At 34.4% G+C, this 19730-nt stretch overlaps 1 protein-coding gene across 1 annotated transcript; it reads right to left on the bottom strand.

Moving 5' to 3' along the window:
• Positions 1 to 1125: 1125 nt before the first annotated feature.
• On the bottom strand, positions 1126 to 19425 carry nif3l1 (NIF3 NGG1 interacting factor 3-like 1 (S. cerevisiae)). The gene is given in 13 exon segments (XM_056469119.1): positions 1126 to 1378; positions 1380 to 1459; positions 3408 to 3461; positions 3464 to 3493; positions 5276 to 5414; positions 7320 to 7443; positions 8620 to 8719; positions 8722 to 8762; positions 9050 to 9064; positions 10444 to 10574; positions 10576 to 10706; positions 10709 to 11055; positions 19257 to 19425. Coding segments are annotated over 13 exon segments (1305 nt in total). The 5' UTR covers positions 19265 to 19425; the 3' UTR covers positions 1126 to 1273.
• Between the last annotated feature and the right edge of the window lie 305 nt (positions 19426 to 19730).

Raw genomic sequence — 19730 nt, 5'->3', positions numbered from 1 at the left:
AAAAAAAACTTCACTAATTGGCGAAAGTGAAGAAAAAAAAAACCTTGAGAGAAACCAGGCTCAGTTGGGCACGACCATTTTAATTTCTCAACTGGCCAAACGTCTTGTGCAGAGCTGCAGTCTCAGCGGCGGAGGCTGGAAGCTGGCCTCAGCGAAGACTCGTCTGTCTCTGGAGCGTCACAGGAATCAGTCTCGTGTTCTCCACTCCTCCATGACCACCACAGTAGCTGCTCAGGATACGGCCTGGTCCAGGATATGGAAACCTTGGGATCAACTCGTCGTTGGTCTTGGATCGAATCATGTCAAATTAAATCCTTAGCTATGCATATTACTAATCGAAAATTGCATTTATGGAAGGAAACTTACAAAATATCTCCATTGAGCATGATCTTTACTTAATATTTAACAGATTTTTGGCTTAAAATAATAATAATTTGACTTGCAATCTCCACAAATATATATACATGCATCTTTAGACTGGTTTTGTAATCCAGGGTCACATATTTTTTTATGTGCTAGAAAGTAGAACCTCTTAAGGCCCAAGGTGTTTTTTTACATGCATTTTTAATTTCTCTTTGCTATTTGGACTTATTAGAACCTAATTAGAATAAAAAACCTAAGTGTCATCTTTTAATACGATGTACTTTTAGAGAAAAATGATGTCCATACATGTGGTCTCGTGGTCCGAATTTACATAAAACACTTTTTCCTGAATGTTTTTTAATGCATATTTAACATAGACATTTTTTTTACTTGCTTTGACTATCAGAGAGTAAAACTTAATTTTTTCCTCCATTTTGGACAGTTAAAAATAGTGTTTGGGACATTTCATATGCTGCAAAACAGTTGCAGGATGACACTGTATGTCTGTAACAAAATATAAAACATTCAAAGTATTTTAAATAGCCACTTAAGAGCTAAAATGGAGTCCAAATACGAGGACACTCAAGCCCTAGGAGGATAAACTCAATATAAAAAATATCAATCAGATGACAAAGGGTATAAAGTTCATCGAACACAACAGATCAGCAAAGTTTTGATCATGATTCAGAAGGCCTAAAAGATTTGTGTATGTAATAACTAGTAATTTTCATAAGATTAAAATGCAATAAACATACCAAAAGCTAGATGGTATGGTTTATTTCACTTGTTTATAGGACAATGTTACTGTAGCACTTACAAACACCAGGTCAGGCATTAAATATTCAAGGTGATATGCATATATTCAGTCCAGGATGACTGAATTATACAGTAAAAGGCTGTGAGAGTGAGATCAGACCACCTGTAGCGGATCTCGGTCAGTCTGAGAGATGACTATGTTAACCATGTTGTCCAGCCGAGCGCTCAGTCCCTCTCTGAAAACAGCCAGAAATCCTCTCCTCGCTGTTGCTGTGCTCGCTGAGGATCACACTGGTGCCTTTAGAAACCGCATCCAGGACCTCATGGTGGGACATCTCACCTGTATGACAAACAGATGACACGTTTGGGTTGTGCTTTATTTTAAATGGCTCCTATTTCACCCCTTTTACAAGATGTAAGATATTAAATTAAATGACAGTCTTTTGAAAAAGTGTCTATAATAAACTACATGTATTTACTATATGGTTAAAAAATGAGGGTCAGGTCTACATTTAAAGGTGCTGTATGTCAGTTTTTGACTCTTCTAAAGCATAAAATACCATAATATGTTGCAGATATTTTAGAAACATGCAGGGACGGCCATGTTCATTTGGGGGCCCTAAGCAGAATCATTTAGGAGCCCTCCGTTTGAGGCTCTAAATAGTGGAGTATTGCCATTGCAAACCAGCCCACAATAGCCGCGTTTCCACTATCGCGCCTAAAGCGAGCGAGCCAGGGCGAGCCAAGGCCAGTCGCGTTTCCACTATCACTTCCGGGGCGTAATCGGGCCAAAGCGGGGCTTCCTTGGGGCCAGCGTCCGGCCTTTTCGGCCCGCCGAATACCTTGGGCCAAGGAGGGCCAACTGGGGCTTCGGGGCAGGGTTACGTACAAAGGCGGAGTTTTCCTGTCAGGTAAAGAGGAGACAAGATGCTTTCTTCCCTTACATTTGTTTTGCTATCGCGCTTGATCAACTCACTAAGAAGAAGAAAAAATGGATAGCAGACAGTACTGGTCCAGTTTGAGGACAACCAGGGCTCTTCTGAACATTTGGGCCGAGGAAAATGTTCAGAGGCAAATAGACGGCGTTTGCAGAAATGAGGACGTTATCAAGTACATCGAAAACAGTACAAACACCACAAAACACACACAAACACCACAAACAGTAAAAAAGCAATCGCTTCGGTGTTCTCCATCTTCCAGCTCTCGTAGTGATGCCAGGTTGTGTTTGTGGTTATAATTTGAGTTTTTTGTTCCCGCTGAAGTGGGCGGGTTGTGTGACGTTTGATTCGGGGGAGGTTCTGGGGGCGGTGTTTGCGTGACGCACTGCGAGCAACTAGCCCGACAGTGGAAACGCGACATGATTTCGGCCTCATTTCTCAACCTCCTGGGCTATTGGCCCGGCCTGGCCTGATTAAAGCCCTGGCCCGATAGTGGAAATGCGGCTAATGACTTTATTGCTTATTGGATACAAATCAATGAAACAGAAAAGCCTGATTCTTCTACTTACCATCTGAATGGTTTGCACATTGTAAAACAGCACTGTTCCTGTTAACTACCAGCTTCAAAAATGAAGGATTAAACAATTTTAATAAACGGACCAGTGATTACGATGTTGCGTCCTTCTAGAGTGTTTCTTGGTTGAGTTTTTTTTAATAAATTCCAAAAAGCAAAAACCCTGCACTTAAAGACACTGAACAATAATTAATTAAATGCATTGCTTGGTAATAAAATATACATTCTGAACTCATTAAAAACTCAACAAAACAACAACAACAAAACAATTAACATTAATGCAAAGATTGATCTATAAATAATAAAGTCAATAAGCAAATAATATAAATATGAAAAAATATTAATATAAAAAACATTTCTGTTGTTCAGCTGTGAGAAATAGAAGCCGTTTCTAATATTTCAATTCGAGATGTTGGTTAGGACAAAAAGTCCTTTTAATATGGAAAATATTCCTTCTATCGAGTGCCGTTGCTTTTATTCAGAACACGGTTTAAATCACTCGCTCCTGTCATTAATCTGGCAACCTGCGCTTGCGTTTGTTTTGATCCAGGAGTGCAATACCTAGTTCAACCACTGGGGGTCAAATTTACATACTGCACCTTTAAGCCCCATTCAGATTACTCAATATTTATCATTGGTTCTTGCGTCCTGAAGATCGTTTGTAGTCTACGATTCCCCACGACACCCTGCCACTGTTAGTATTGGTTGTTCTAGCACTTATAAATGAATAATAAATATAGATAATGTTTTTGGTGATTTTAGTGTTTGTGATGTACCAGTGATGTAGAGGTCTGCTTTTACTCCTTGTATGACAGAAGCCCCAGAAACCAGCACACACTGCAAACCGTCTTCACCACTGAGTCTACACACCACATAAATAAAGTTACTAACAACACCACAAAGTTGATAACTTCTTTTTCATCTGTTAGATGATGATAAACGCTTTTTCAACCATTCAGCCTGGGGGATTTTGTAACTCTGGACTTTTAGTCAATACGCAAAGCTTTGATAATAATGAAAATTACAAAGATATACTTTTAACAATCACTCTAAATTAATAGATTTTTTTAATTACTTCAGTTTCTGAATAATTTAGGCAGTAGATTTATTACATTCTATATTTTAACCTTTGAGGGTTGTACAACCTGAGGAAAACAAACAACTTTACTCAAAACAAATCAATTTGTTTTAAAACCTGACTCTATTATAGCTAGTCTGCAGTTTTAAAAACAATGACATGTTATAATTCTGAATATAAAGAATTATAAGCCCCCTGTTTATTTTTCCCCCAATTTCTAAGCATAATAGCTTTAATAACTCATTTTTAATAACTGATTTATTTTATCTTTGTCATGATGACAGTAAATAATATTAGACTAGATATTTTTCAAGACACTTCTATACAGCTTAAAGTGACATTTAAAGGCTTAACTAGGTTAATTAGGTTAACTAGGCAGGTTAGGGTAATTAGGCAAGTTATTGTATAACAATGGTTTGTTCTGTAGACTATCGAAAAAAAATATTATAATTATAATTTTGACCTTAAAATGGATATAAAAAATTAACAACTGCTTTTATTCTAGCCGAAAAAAAACAAATAAGACTTCCTTCAGAAGAAAAAAATATTATCAGACATACTGTGAAAATGTCTTTGCTAAACATCATTTGGGAAATATTTAAAAAATAAATAAAAAAATTCAAAGGGAGGCTAATATTCTGACTTCAACTGTATGTGTGTGTGTGTGTGTGTGTGTGTGTGTGTGTGTGTGTGTGTGTGTGTGTGTGTGTATATATATATATATATATATATATATATATATATATATATATATATATATATATATATATATATATATATATATATATATATATATATATATATATATATATATATATATATATATATATATATATGTATGCATGTATGTGTGTGTGTGTGTGTGTGTGGGTGTGTATATGCATGTACATGCATAACCCAAAAATAACACCCAAAACTAAAAAGTCTGTCATTTATTAACAATTCACTTGATCCAAACCTGTTTAAGTTTCTTTTTTCTGTTTAACACAAAATTAAGTTATTTTGCAACTACGGATGCTACCGTTTTTTAACATTCTTCAAAATATCTTCTATTGTTTAAAAAAGAAAAAAAAACGTATAAAGGTTTGGAACCACTCGAGGGTAAACACTGAGTAGTTTTTCACCTTTTTAGGTAAATAACTAGAAGAATAACTACATTGAGTACAATAAATTAAAAGCTATTTGTGATAGGCAGTTTATGAATGCAATAATGCATTTAAATAATGTTGAAATAAATGTCAGGACACCGGTAACTCACACTCAAGTGGTTCCAAATTTGTATAACTTTGTTTTTCAGTTGAACACAAAAGAAGATATTTTGAAGAATGTTGGAAAAAGGTAGCCATTAACATCTATAGTAGGAAAGAAATTCTATAGAAGTCAACAGCTGTTTATTTCTCAGCATTTAAAAGTAGATCTTATTTTGTGTACAATGGAAGAAAGAAACTCAAACAGGTTTGGAACAGGTGGAGAATGAGTAAATAAGTAAATCTTTGTCCCTTTAGCTAGAGGTAGTGTAATTGCAAAAATGGCCATGTTAAAATATGAATATTTCTGCTGCTCCACCTAATGTCTGCTGGTCCCCCAAGGCCAGTCTCAAATGAGGCAAACCCAAGTGTGTCTTCATCTTCTGCACTGCTGTAGAAACAGACACCGGTTCCTCCAGAACACTGAGTCGACCCTGACCACAGCCCAACAGAGGAGGCTGCAGCAGAGGAACAAACAGAGGAAACAGCCAATCAAATGCACTGAAATCCACTATCACCTAATTCAATTAAAAGAGCTTAAAGCATACGGTCACTGTAATCTGTCCCTTTATGACCAGCAAAAAAGGGGATCCATGTTTATTTCATTTAAATAACAATGAAATATTTTGTTCTTGTATATTTGATTTGTATAGTCCACAGTTTCCCAACCCTGTTCCCGGAGGCACACCAACAGTACATATTTTGGATGTCTCCCTTATCTGACTCATTCATTTCAGCTTTTGTAGTCTCTTCTGATGTTCTGATGAGTTGATTCAGGCGTGTTTGATTAGGAAGAAGTTAAAAATGTGTACTGCTGGTGTGACTTCAGGAACCGGGTTGAGAAACACTGGTCTAGTCATCATGACCTCTCCTTGCACCGCCTCTTCAGTACATGGCTCAATCTACCCCTCGTTTAATATATTTAACAATTATCAAACAAAGTAATGCAAATGTTGTATGAAAAGTTTTTTTTCCCTCTTGAGATTTGTAAAATCTTCTGGATATAACATGTCATCATTGTTATTATTATTACTATTACTGTTTTTTGTTCACAAAAATTTGTACTCAAAGCGTGCTGCCATTTCACACAAGTAAATATTTAGTTTCTGAAAGTATCTTCTGCTCACCAAATCTATATTATTTTTAAACATTTTTATAAAAAACAACAATAAAAGTCAGTAATACTGTGAATATTTTAAATATTATTGCAATTTTAACTCTTTTCTAACTGAAGTGTAATTTATTCCTCTGATGCAAAGCTGGATTTCAGCATCACTCCTGTCTTTGGTGTCACATGCTTTGCATTTTCCGGGACACAACTGTAAAGTAAAACCAGAAAACCTTTTAGGCATTTATTTGCATCATGCATAATACTCCGTTTTAGTCACTTTCATGGATCCATGTGTTAAACCTGGCTTTTATTTCATTATTATTATTATTATTATTATTATTTTACGTGTTAATTATTTTTATTTTATTTAAAGTTTATTATTATTATTATTATTTTACATGTATTTAATTATTCTTATTTTTTAAAAAGTTTATTATTATTATTTAACGTGCTTTTAATTATCTTTATTTTTTTGTTTATTACTATTATTATTTACGTGTTTTTATAAGTTTATTATTATTATTTTACGTGTTTCTAATTATTTTAAAAAAATGTCAAGTTATTATTATTTTACCGGTTTTAATTTGTTTTTATTTTATTTAAAGTTTACTATATTATTATTTTACGTGTATTTAATTATTCTTATTTTTTAAAACGTTTGTTATTATTAGTTTACATGTTTTTAGTTATCTTTATTTTTTTAAAGTTTATTACTATTATTATTTAAGTGTTTTTATAGTTTTTATTATTATTATTTGAACGTGTTTTTAATTATTTTTATTATTGCTTTTTTTGCATTCACCCTTGTATCTTTTACTGGCTGCATATGTCTGTAAAGTGCCTTGAGATGCTAATTTTAAAGGCGCCTATAAAAAGTTTATTATTATTATTATTATCAAATGTTTTAGTACTAACATGCTGATCTGCAGTGCAATAAATGTATGAATATTAATTCAATCAATTTTTTCAGGATTCTTAAATGAATAAATTCAAAAAAGGCATTTGAAATGATTTTTAGAAAATGTAAAGCATGATTTTAAAATGTATATGAAAACAACTCATTTATTTTCAATTGCATTACTACTTGATTTTAACCTTTTTCTTTCGATTTTGCACACTTTTATACATCTTATATATGTATACATCTTATACATTTTAAACAAAAGTATTTCTAACAAATCAAATACGACCACTATAAGAGCTCCCAAACGAATAATGAAAAAGAGTGATGAACGTGTAGTCATTCCCTCACCTGTTGGACTTGTGTGATGTTCAGAGATTTGCTGGCGTGTGGATGTGAAAGCAGAACCTGCACAGCACCGGTCAGCACTGAACTACTACAGGTCAGATTCACCTGCTGTCCTCCACTCTCACTTCTGAACATGAACATACAACAATGTTAGAATAGACACCAATGCATGTATACTTGCTAGGACTACATGATATTGGAAAGAAAGAAAAACCTTACATTGCTATATTTATACCAGCAAACTCAAATAGCTCTATCTGGAAGGATTTATGTATGTTTTAATGCCATATCAGCAGCATTGGCTACTGTATATTCATGGCGACTCTTGTGTCTAGTAGTCTTGAACACCTTGATTAGTTAGATCAGCTGTGTTTGATTAGGATTAAAGCAAAACAGTGCCGAACTGCGGCCCTCCAGGAATCAAGTTTAATATGGTTAAAATAATTATACAGTTAAAATTAAATAGCAAAATAGTCAAATAAGATCCAGTCCTTTTCTTTTCTTAAATATTCAAGCTTATTTATTATATAAAGCCCGTTTGTACATTTTCTGGAATAACTACTTTTATAAAAAACTACACTTAAAACAAAATATTTTTACTGTTTGCTCAAAACTATTTATTTAAAATGAGCTGAAACAACACAATTATTGATTTTTTTGTGACAACTTAACTGTTTTTGTTCAATCAACTTAAAATTGTAAAAATAGTAAAGTTAACTTAATTGGTTTACATTGTGACAACCAGGGTTTCTGCAGGTTTCAAGTCAAATTTAAGACCATTATGAAGCAAATTTTAGACTTACAAGGCTAAATGCTAAGGATTTAAACACAGATACAGGGACACTGTAGCGTTTTAAAGTCATGGTTCATCAGCAGATCGCTCATATGTCAGCTTGTGGACAAATCAGCTGATCGACGTGATTTTAAAACGCTCCAGTGTCCCTGTATCTGTGATTACACTCAGTGAACAGCGGTGAGTTCGGTGAACTGATGACCTTCACGGCCAATCACAGTCGTTTCTGTTGAGCACGTGAACACAATGGCAAATCAGCGCTGTTTTAAAACGCGCTCAACAGCAGGAAATGGACGTTTTTTAAATTTCAGTATCGATTGGTCCCAAATTCCTGTATCGTGACAACACTAAGTCCCATAAGCAATTCAAAAGCATAAATAATACAAAATAAAAACTAAATCTCAGAATACGGAAAGCTGCTAATTTACGGATATTTTATTACACATACAGTTCTAATCCTGACTCCACAGTGTCCTGTCACACACATTGCGATAGATTATCTATACTCACCGTATTCTACAGCACTGAAGAGGTTTCAACTGCCCACTATTTTCTCAGCTGCTCCAAAAGGGGCTGTTTAGTTCTCCATCCATGCACGTGAACTCAAGCTGTGTTTCTGTGCACCGCTAGAGACGGCTTGACTCAATACCGACCTTTACCATTACCTGTGGAGAAATAAACAAGCACAGGGGTGACCATAAGTTCCCATTTAAGGCCATCATCCTGGCCAGGTTTTCTATATTGGCCAAAATATCCAGGTTCTGTCTGTTTCACCTTATCATCATCATCATCATCCCTCAACAGTGACATGTACATTAAACTGAACAGAATCAGTTTTAAAACTAGAACCGCACCACATTCTACATTACTCTCCTGCCTGCCTGATTTGCTGGAATGTTCCACAATCTGAAATATGATGTCATTTTGAATTTTAAATTACTTTTTACCCTTACGCCTTTATTATTGATGCTATTGCTACCTTTATGGATACTGCTTTCTACTGTTGTTAGCATGTTTACATTTTCGTTCATATACTTGAGCCCTACACCAATTATCATTATTATTATTACTACCACCACCACCACCACCCACACCTACCTGTTGCTGTGGTGTGACTGTCTTGTACATTTTATTTATTTTTTGTATCTTTTTTCCTTTTGTATTGGATTGTATGATGTAATTTGTGCATCTCTTTGCATAATAATATTAGTGCTGAGAAAAAAATTTAGAAAATTTAATTAAATTAAATAAAAAGAATGTTTGACATAATAAATGGTGTGTACTGTGTATATATATATATATATATATATATATATATATAGATATATATTTAGATTTAGATTTAAAATATGTATATGATACAAAGTATATATAATTTTAAATCTATATGTAATTGTAATAGTTTTTGGTTTTTATTTTGTGTTTGTATCACGCATAAATTATATAGTTATTTAAAGTGCTTAATAATATAGGACGACTCGTTGGCGCAGTAGATAGTGCTGCCACTGGTTCGAGCCTGCTGGGATAGTTAACATTTCTTGTGGAGTTTGCATGTTCTCCGTGTGTTAGCATGGGTTTCCTCCGGGTGCTCCAGTTTTCCTCACAGTCCAAGAGACATGCTGTACAGTTGAATTGGGTAGGCTAAATTGTCTGTATGGTATGTGTGTGAATGATGTGTATGGAGGTTTCCCGGTGATGGGTTGAAGCTGGAAGGGCATCCGCTGCATAAAACCAATGCTGGATAAGTTGGTGGTTCATTCCGCTGTGGCGAACCCAGATTAATAAAGGGACTAAGCCTAAAAGAAAATTAATGAATAAATAATATAATAATAATATATTAGATTGTCAGTGTGGCACAGTAGGTAGCATGATTGCCTCATAGCAAGAAGGTCGCTGGTTTAAGCCTCGGCTGGGTCAGTTGGCATTTTTGTGTAGAGTTTGCATCTTCTCCCGTGTTCACATGGGTTTCCTCCGGGTGCTCCAGTTTCCCCCACAGTCCAAACACATGCGCTATAGGTGAATTGGGTAAGCTAAATTGTCCGTAGTGTATGTGTGTGAATGAGAGTGTATGGGTGTTTCCCAGTGATGGGTTGCCAGCTGGAAGGGCATCCGCTGCGTAAAACATATGCTGGACGAGTTGGCCGGTTCATTCCGCTGTGGTGACCCCAGATTATTAAAGGGACTAAGCCGAAGGAAAATGAATGAATATAATATATTTTCTAAATGTAGACTAAATAAATTAGTACACTGATTTTGGCATGTATGGTCACTCTACTCAAGTATGAAAATTTAACTCTTCTAAACAACTCAAGTAAAATACAGTGTATTATTTACCCATATCCTCCAACAAGCCAGTCATTAACGCCTCCCTCAACACTGTCCCACGAAGTGGTGCGGGAGAAAATGGCCACGCCGTTTTCTATTGCTCTGACAGCCAAACGCTGCTTCCAGTCCTTCTGCAGCAAAACGCTTAAAAGGCCGAAAGAGCGGCGGATGGTAGGAGACGATCAGATCACAATTCATCCCGACAGCTTCATCCATGACCGCCACTGTCAGGTCATTGGTAAGCAGGATGGTTTTGATTGGACGAGGTTTGCTGGCTCCACCAACAGGCCGACGTTATCCCAGGATTCAGCCAACGATAATGGAGCGAGTTGTTCCAAAACCTCCAGCACTCCCTTTAAATCCATGTGTTCGGCAGGACGAGTGGATGTAAAGAGGAAACGGGATGCTGAGAGATGAGGATGACTGAGAGACAGACGTGGGAGAGCTGAATATGCAAAAAAAGAAGCGAAAACAGAACGTGAGGATGAAAAATGACAAAAAGAAAGATGTGGACGACAGAAAAATGTCCCGCTTTTTTTGGAGATGTCGAAGCTGATGCTGCCCAACCGAAGAAATCTTCCAGAAAATTCCCCACATCGGGCCAACATGAGGGAGAAAAAGCTGAAAAGAATGAGAAATATAAAACATGCAGAACAAAACGTCAATATTTTAGGAAATATAAAATGTGCCAAATACAGGATTTTAATGCTAGTGCAGTGGCATACGGACCAACAAGTACTGTATCGAAACTTTAAGAACTAAGTAAATGGGATTGATGGAAGTTGTATTATTTAGAACACAAGATGACGCCATTGTTAAACATTTCAAAGGGTTTATATTTAGATTTGGCTCTTCTAGATTGGCATTGTTGTGTGTGTGTGTGTGTGTGTGTGCGCGTAACAAATATTAAAACTCATCAATCAATCAAATCAATTATTATAAAAAAACAACTACAACTTAAAACCACAATTTAACTTAGTAACATTTAATTCATGTCAAATCTACAAAAAAATATACACAAAAATATTAATATTCATTTTAGCAAATGATGTTTATTTATTTGCCATTTGCTCATTGAATATTTCCTTTCCACAATGATTGGTAAATTAAAATTTCGATTAGCTAAATAAAGCAAAATGATATTAATTAATTCATTCATTTCATTCATTTTCTTTTCGGCATAGTCATTTAATTAATCTGGGGTCGCCGCAGCGGAATGAACCGGCAACTCATCCAGCATTTGTTTTATGCAGCGGACGCCCTTCCAGCTGCAACCAATCACTGGGAAACACATACACACTCATTCACACACACATACACTATGGACAATTTAGCTTACCCAATTCACCTGTACCACATGTCTTTGGACTGTGAAACCGGAGCACCCGGAGGAAACCCACACGAACGCAGGGAGAACATGCAAACTCCCACACAGAAACGCAACTGACCCAGCGACCTTCTTGCTGTGAGGCGACAGCACTACCTACTGCACCACTGCGCTGCCCCAAAATGATATTAAAGTATCATAATAATAAATTATAAAGCCATGCTTGGACCTAAAAAAAACTTAATATAGATATTGTTTGTAATTAATTACATTTGTTATAAATCATAATACTAAAATGATCAATTATGATACTGTTAGAATTTATTATAAATTAATAAATACACACATTTAATTACTTTGATATTTGCTCTTTATTTTTGATTTACATAATGATTTCATATAATTACATAATGATTTCAATAATAATATAAAAGATAATTTAATTTGCAATGAAAATTAACTGCATAAAGTAAAATTAAATTAGCCAAGCATTTAGATTTTCACCAGGTACTAAAGTCAAAGAGCATGATTAAACCTAAAGATAAAATAATATGTAATAATTTTACATTTAAAACTAATCATAATGATCATTTTATTCAAATATATAACGGTGTTCAAATTATAATAAAATATTAAACTAATAAAATACATACTTTGACCAAAATTAAATGGAGAGACGTTTTGCATTTGCTTGTTTGCAAAACACCCTTATCATAATGATTTGTAAACTAAAGAGCATAATTGCTAAAATAATTTATATAATAGTAATTAAATTTGTAAATTCACTTAAAAGAGACATTTTTAGAAACTAATTAATGCAATGCTGCCTTTGTAAACTATTATGTAAGATGAGAATGAGTTACTTGTTTGTCCTTTGCTCCTTGAATGTTTTTTTACTACAATCATTTGTTTCTATGAACTAAAAGTTTATTTTATAGACATTTTACATAAAAGTATTATTTACATACATTTAATATCGTTGGAAAAATAATACAATTTTATATATATATATATATATATATATATATATATATATATATATATATATATATATATATATATATATATATATTATATATATATATATATATATATATATATAGGCCAGTAGCCAGGAGGGTTTTGGGTGGTTCGGAAAAACCCACCTCTCAATGACAAAGGTTCAGAATTTGTCCCATACATAGCTCATTTATCCTATTTTGACATCTACAACCATTATAAATTGTGAAAACAACCCATTGGAAAAGGCTTTAAGTCCAAGCGGAATCCTCTGATCAGTTGTGTCTAATGCAAACTATTAGTTTTCAGTCCAACATCCAGCTGTGCAATGAAACACACAAACAGATGTAAGTGAAGTCATCTTTCACTACAGTATTGTTTTTAAATAGAGTAAACATTTACAAGTAACTTTTATTCTAAATCTTGGACCTTATTCTTGAAACAAGAAATGACCAATAAAACTGTGTGAAGCACCAAAGCGGACAATATTAAAAATGAATTTGAATACTAATTTGGCTATTGTTGTTATCTATGAATTTTCAATCAAATTTACTTTTTTACAAGAGAGGCTAGACAAGCCATGAAGCTCTTTTATTATAATATTTGATTTTTTTATTATTCAAACAGCCAAATTCTGACTGAGGAAAGCTGAATGTGCTGGCCAGTTTGTTTATTTGCCTAATAACTGACAACAGGCTACAGTTTTTAATTCAAAACTTTAACAGATTCCTATTTTTTCTAATGATACATGGTGTAATAAATGTGTATATTTAAAAAAAAAAAAGTATTTATTCATAATGCTTTAATCTAAACCTTTAAATGTCACCTAAATTCAGTATTTAAAATCTCATAGTTAAATAGAAAATGAATCGTATAAATGCAAATAAACACTCCTTACACCAAGCTGGCTACAGACCTTGCATATATATATATATATATATATATATATATATATATATATATATATATATATATATATATATATATATATATATATATATATATATATATATAATACACATGTGAGATGACGAGATAAACGTGTTTTTTTGCATTTAGTCACTGAAAGCTTTGTATTTATCATGGTTAATAAACTAAAAGGCTGATTTCTAGAGTTGTGGTCTGGACTGCCATCCTCAGGTAAAACTCAACGTACAGTGAATGTTGCAGAAGGGAAAAGCCTGTCAACTGCGCTGTATTGAACTGTGTAAAACGCGACAGCAGTCTGCATCCATCGAGATGACTCTTAACGAACTAAAAAACTTCTTATATCACATGAAATAGATTTAAAAACTCACTGAATATGTCACTTCTGCGAGCTAATGAAAGCTACCGCTGTCAGTCGATGAGGCGCGAGGACGTGAGCTTGCGTTCTTCTTCTTCTTCTTCTCATGAGTTTTATTGGGCGGTTGGCATACAACTTCTAGGTGCATTACCGCCACCTGCTGGTTAGGAGTGTGGGTCATGATCTATGTCATGATCACGCATTCTATCCATCTTCACAAGATTTGATAAACTAAACAAAATTTTCCACCTACAACCACTTATATCTAAATTCTTTTATCTAATTTAGTAATTTTAAAAAAAGAATTAAAAATTCTATACAGTCCTCATCTGACTTGTTTTTAAAAATTTTAACCAGTTAAAATCATATGAACTCTTTTCAAATTTAAAATAAATAGTTTCCTTTCACTATTGTACTTTGGACATATCATAATAACATGTTCCACGTTTCTTCTTGCCCACAATAATCACATTTTCCAGTCTTATGTTGTTTCATTTGTACAATGTACTGTTGAGTCCTGTATGTCCAAATCTAATTCTTGAAATTATGTTCTCTTCCCTCCTACTTTCTACTTGTTTTTCTTCCTTTATCCACATTGCTTTGTATATTAAACAACCACCTCCCATTTTTTTCCTTCCTCCCATTGTTTTTGCCACCTATTTTTAAAAGTCGCTTGATTAAAACCTTCATCTCACTTTTACTATATTTTACTTCAATGTCTATAATTGATTTTCTTGTTGCTTCTTTAGCACCTTCGTCTGCCAACTCATTCCCTGTTATTCCACTATGAGCTGGAACCCAACAGAACTTAACTTCTAATCCCATCATCTGAATGCGATATAGTGTTTGCAATATCTCAATCAATATATCCTTTCTGCTTTCAGAATGTCCACTCTCTAATGTCATCATGAGGAATTTGAGTCTGAACATACCAATGCTCCTAATGGTCTGTGTTCCTCAACCCATTGAAGTGCCATTAGTATTGCCACCATTTCTCCAGTATAAACTGATATATCATCTGAGATTCTTTTAATAACTTTTATTTTAAAATCTATTACTGTGTATGCTACCCCCACTCTGTTCCACTATCTTTAGATGCATCTGTATATATTAAAACATGATTAAAATATTTGTCTTTAAGATATGTTTGCACCATTTGAATATTAAAATTGCCCTCTGCACTCTTATCTCTTCTCTTTACCCAGTGATGTATCTACAATGGGTTTTGGTAGTAACCATTCAGGAGTAATTGCCCATGGTATTGTTGGACTAGTGGAACATCTTGTTTAGTTCCATTTCTTCTGCCTCTTTTGGTACAATCCATCCAAAACTCTTGATATCTGACTTTCCTTTTTCCCAACAAGGTTTAACACTTCCTTAAACTGGATGATCACATTTATGTCCCTGTATATTGACCCAGTAATTCATTGTCAATTGGACTCTCCTAATTCTAGTGCATTTCCCCAGTTTCAAATCTGAAGATCTGCTGTAGAGTAGACCTTATAGCCCCTGTTATTAATCGCAATGCCTTATACTGAATTTTATCTAGTTCCCTTAATAAACTTACATTAGCAGATTGAAATACTATACAACCATAATCCAGTACTGATCTTATTAAACCATAATAAATTTTTTCATTGCAACCCTTTCAGCTCCCCAGTCTTTACCCAGCAAACATCTCATTACATTCTGTGCTTTCCTGCATTATCCACAATTTTCTCAATGTGTACTTTAAAATTGAGCTTCTCATCATACCATACCCCTAAAAAACTTAAAACATGAAACTCTTTCTATATCTTGTCCATATAATTTCAGAATTGACTCCTTGTTATACTTTTGTTTTGAAAAAATTACTGTCTTTGTTTTTTCAACAGAGAATCTAAATCCCCACTTATATGACCATTTTTCAACCACTTCTATAGCTGTTTGCATTTTTTTAAACCACAAAATCTACATTCCTTCCCCGTTTCCAGATTGCACCATCATCTGCAAACAAAGAACAACCTATTCCTTTCTCAATATCTGAAAATATGTCATTAATCATGAATGAGAATAACAAAGGGCTAATTATGCTTCCCTTGAGGAGTACCATTTTCCACACACCTTGTTTCTTGAGACACTCTCCCCAATCTTAACTTGTATAGTTCTTCCAAATAAAAAGTCTTTAATATCCATCTTACCATGTTTCCATTAATCCCTGCTTTCTTTAATTTAATTATCAACCCCTCTCCTCCACATCATGTCATAAGCTTTCTCGATATCCAGAAAAACCGCTACTACCTTTTCTTTATAATCTGTGCTCTCCTTATTTCATACTCTAAACACACTGTAGAATCTATAGTACTTCTCCCTTTCCTGAATCCATTTTGATAACTGACAATATATCCTTTAGTTTCCATATAATATGTTAACCTTTATTAATCATTTTCTCCATACTTTACATATATGAGAGGTTAATGCAATGGTCTATAAGCATTGGGTTATTACCTCCTTTCCCTGCTTTACGTATTGGAATGATTACTGCTTCTTTCCATAGTTTAGGTAATTTACCACTCTCCCATATCCTATTATAAAAATCCAGTAAAATATCTTTAGATATCTCACTTAAATTAGACATCATTGTGTAGCAAACCTGATCTTACCTGGTGCAGACACTCTATTGTTCCTTAGTACATAATTTAACTCATCAATATTAAAAGGTAAATTCAATACCTCATTCACATTTTCATGATCATTACAATCTCTGTATTTTGATAATGTTTCCTCACGTCCTCTTTTTTCCTTTTCAGTAAGGTTTTCTGTACTATGAATTTTAACAAATGATTGCACTAGCATTTCTGCTTTTTCTTTTTCTGTTTCAGCTGTTTTTTTCCACTATCAGTTAATGTTGGGAAATTATACTCTCTCCTAACACCATTCATTTTCCTTACCATAACCCCAAACCCTGCGAATATCCGTTTCTCTACCCACAGTATTGCAAAACTGTCTCCAATAGTCTCTTTTTGCTGTCTTAAGTGTTCTTTCTCACCAAGTGCTTGTGCCTTTCTATAACTAATTAATTCCTCAAAATTAAGGGTTCTTTTAAGTCTTTTAAATGCTTTGTTTCTATCTTTAACTGTTTTTCCACATTCATCTGTCCACCATGGAACAATTCTTCTTTTCTTATTTCCTACTCTCTTTGGAATTGATTGAATCGCAGCTTCTATTATAGCTTCACTAATACACTGATTAACTTCTTCTATTTCTTGACTACTGTTGATTTCCACCATCAAATCCTCACTAATTTCTCTAAATTTAATCCAATCTGCTTTATTAAATATCCACCCTCCAGGTTAATTATTTCATCCGCCTTCATTTCACTGCTTACTTCCACAAAAAATTGGGTAATGATCACTCCCTACAGTGCTTTCTTTTTTAACTTCCCACCAACAATCCCCAGCTATTGATTCAGAAACAAGAGTAATATCCACTGCAGATTCTTTCCCATTTCTAACATTTATTCTGGTACCATCTCCATTATTAACACATACTAAATTTTTTCTATCCATTAATTCCTCTATTACCTCTCCGTTCATATCATTATAATTATCCCAAAGTGTATTATGACCATTAAAGTCTCCACAACAAATAACTTTACCTTCCAGTTGGGCTGTAAATTCCTGTAGATTTTCTAAAGTTAATTTCTGGCATGGATTATAAAAATTTGCTATTTTGAAATTACCTTTCCTCCGTCCAAACCTCCAGTAAAATGAATTCTAGTTCTTTACCTCTTTCCAATATCCTATACTGTATATTTTGTTTAATAAAAACTGCACATCCTCCTCCACTACCAATGTCTCTATCTCTACGTATGCTTTCATATCCTGCTATTACATAATCTAATGATGGTTTCAGCCAAGTTTCCTGAATGCAAATTAAATCCGGTTTAATGTTTAATTTATTAAATGAATCCTTTGAATTCTTGACCATTAGCTATTAAGCTTCTGGCATTCCATTGGATAATCAGCATGTCCCTTGCCCACCCCTGACTGGCAGCTTTACTGTCCATCTCGAGTCTTTATTGATATGTTCCATCCAATGTGTTTGACTGATAAAATTTCTCAGCACCTTTCACTATCACGTTAATTTTCTCAGTTTTATGCTCACCTGATCAGCACAATTGATGACATATGCTATGAACAAAATTAAATTTTCCACACTCACAGAGATGTCACTCGGCTGTTTTTGTTCATCCATCATATTTCCTTCACTCACCCTTTCAATATTTCTACCTTGTTCCTGACTTTTTTTAATTGCCTCTGCGTAGCTAATATTGTTCTTTATTTTGATTTTTTGAAATTTCCACTGCTCTTTTCCTTACCTCACATCCCCCATACGCTACATTGTGCTCTCCTCCACAGTTACAGCATTTTGGTTTAACATTTTCTCCACACTCTTCATATCTATGTTCTCCAACCACATTTGGGGCATCTTTGTTTGCTTTTACACACCCGCCGCATATGCCCATATCTTTGGCATTTGTAACACCTCAGTGGTGGCTGAACATACTCTCTAACTGGGTAACTGACATAACCCACCTTGACCCTTTCCGGAAGTTTATCTTCTTCAAACTCAATTAAACACAGACAAACCGCAACTCTTTCTCCATTTACTGTTTTATTTAGTCTTCTTATATTCTTTACTTTCCTCCTTGAATGTTCTTTTTGAAACTTTCCAAATCCTCTTCCTGTGGAATACCCCATACCACTCCTGAAGTTCTTTCCTTCCATTCATATTTTTTTTATCCACTACCTTCTTTTTACAGATGTTTCCCAAGAGAAGTGCCTTTTTTTCTTTGTTCTTCAGATTTACATTTATCATAATGTTTCCATCTCGAAGTAAGTTGCCATTGCTATTTCACCAAGCTTCTTCTTTAGTTCTTGTGTGAGAGCAACTGGGCTTACACGAATGTGTTCGTCTTCCTTTCTAAACATAATGATCACTTTGAAATCTTCCTCATCAATTTTCCTTCTAACCATGCGCTCATTTTCCTCACTACTATTTCCTTCCAGACCCCTCTTTTGGCTTGTATTAGTCCTTTCATTTGCCCCCATCTCTATGTTTTCTTCCTCTACCTTTACCTTTCCCACTTCCAGCTGCCACCCAATCATCACTATCCCCATTGTCCTCATCTTCATACCCAGATCCTGCCATCATGTCCCATTCACTAACCGGCTCATGCCAACCGCCTCCTTCTTTCCACTTTCCGTCTCGATCCAGCTTGTCTTTCTGAATCTTCAGTTCAAATAAAGTCCAGATATCCAAGCTTAAAATTCCCGTCTTCCGCGTTCTTCCTCCTCTCCACCTCACCCCGCCGTACCCAGCGTGAGCTTGCGTTCTTCTTCTTCTTCTTCTTGTGTGTTTGTTTGGCGGTTGGCAACCAGCTTTTTGGAGCATTACCGGCCACCATCTGGATTGGAGTGTGAATCAGGAGTTGGCTAACAAAGCGGTACAAAATAAAAGCTCATTCCAAAAAAAAAAAATAAATAAATAAATAAAAAAAAAAAAAAAAAAAAAAAACCCTACCAAAAAGAAATTCTATACAAATTCCTTCCTAAAATACCCATTTCCTTGATCATAAGTACATTTATATTCTATTACCTAACCCTGGTGTCTTTCAAAAAGTTATACACGTATCTAAACATA

The sequence above is a fragment of the Danio aesculapii genome, chromosome 12, assembly GCF_903798145.1.
Source record: "Danio aesculapii chromosome 12, fDanAes4.1, whole genome shotgun sequence".
In the NCBI taxonomy this organism is placed as follows: Eukaryota; Metazoa; Chordata; class Actinopteri; order Cypriniformes; family Danionidae; genus Danio; species Danio aesculapii.
The sequence above is the reverse complement of the archived record's forward strand: the minus strand, read 5'-3'. Positions and strand labels throughout refer to the sequence as shown.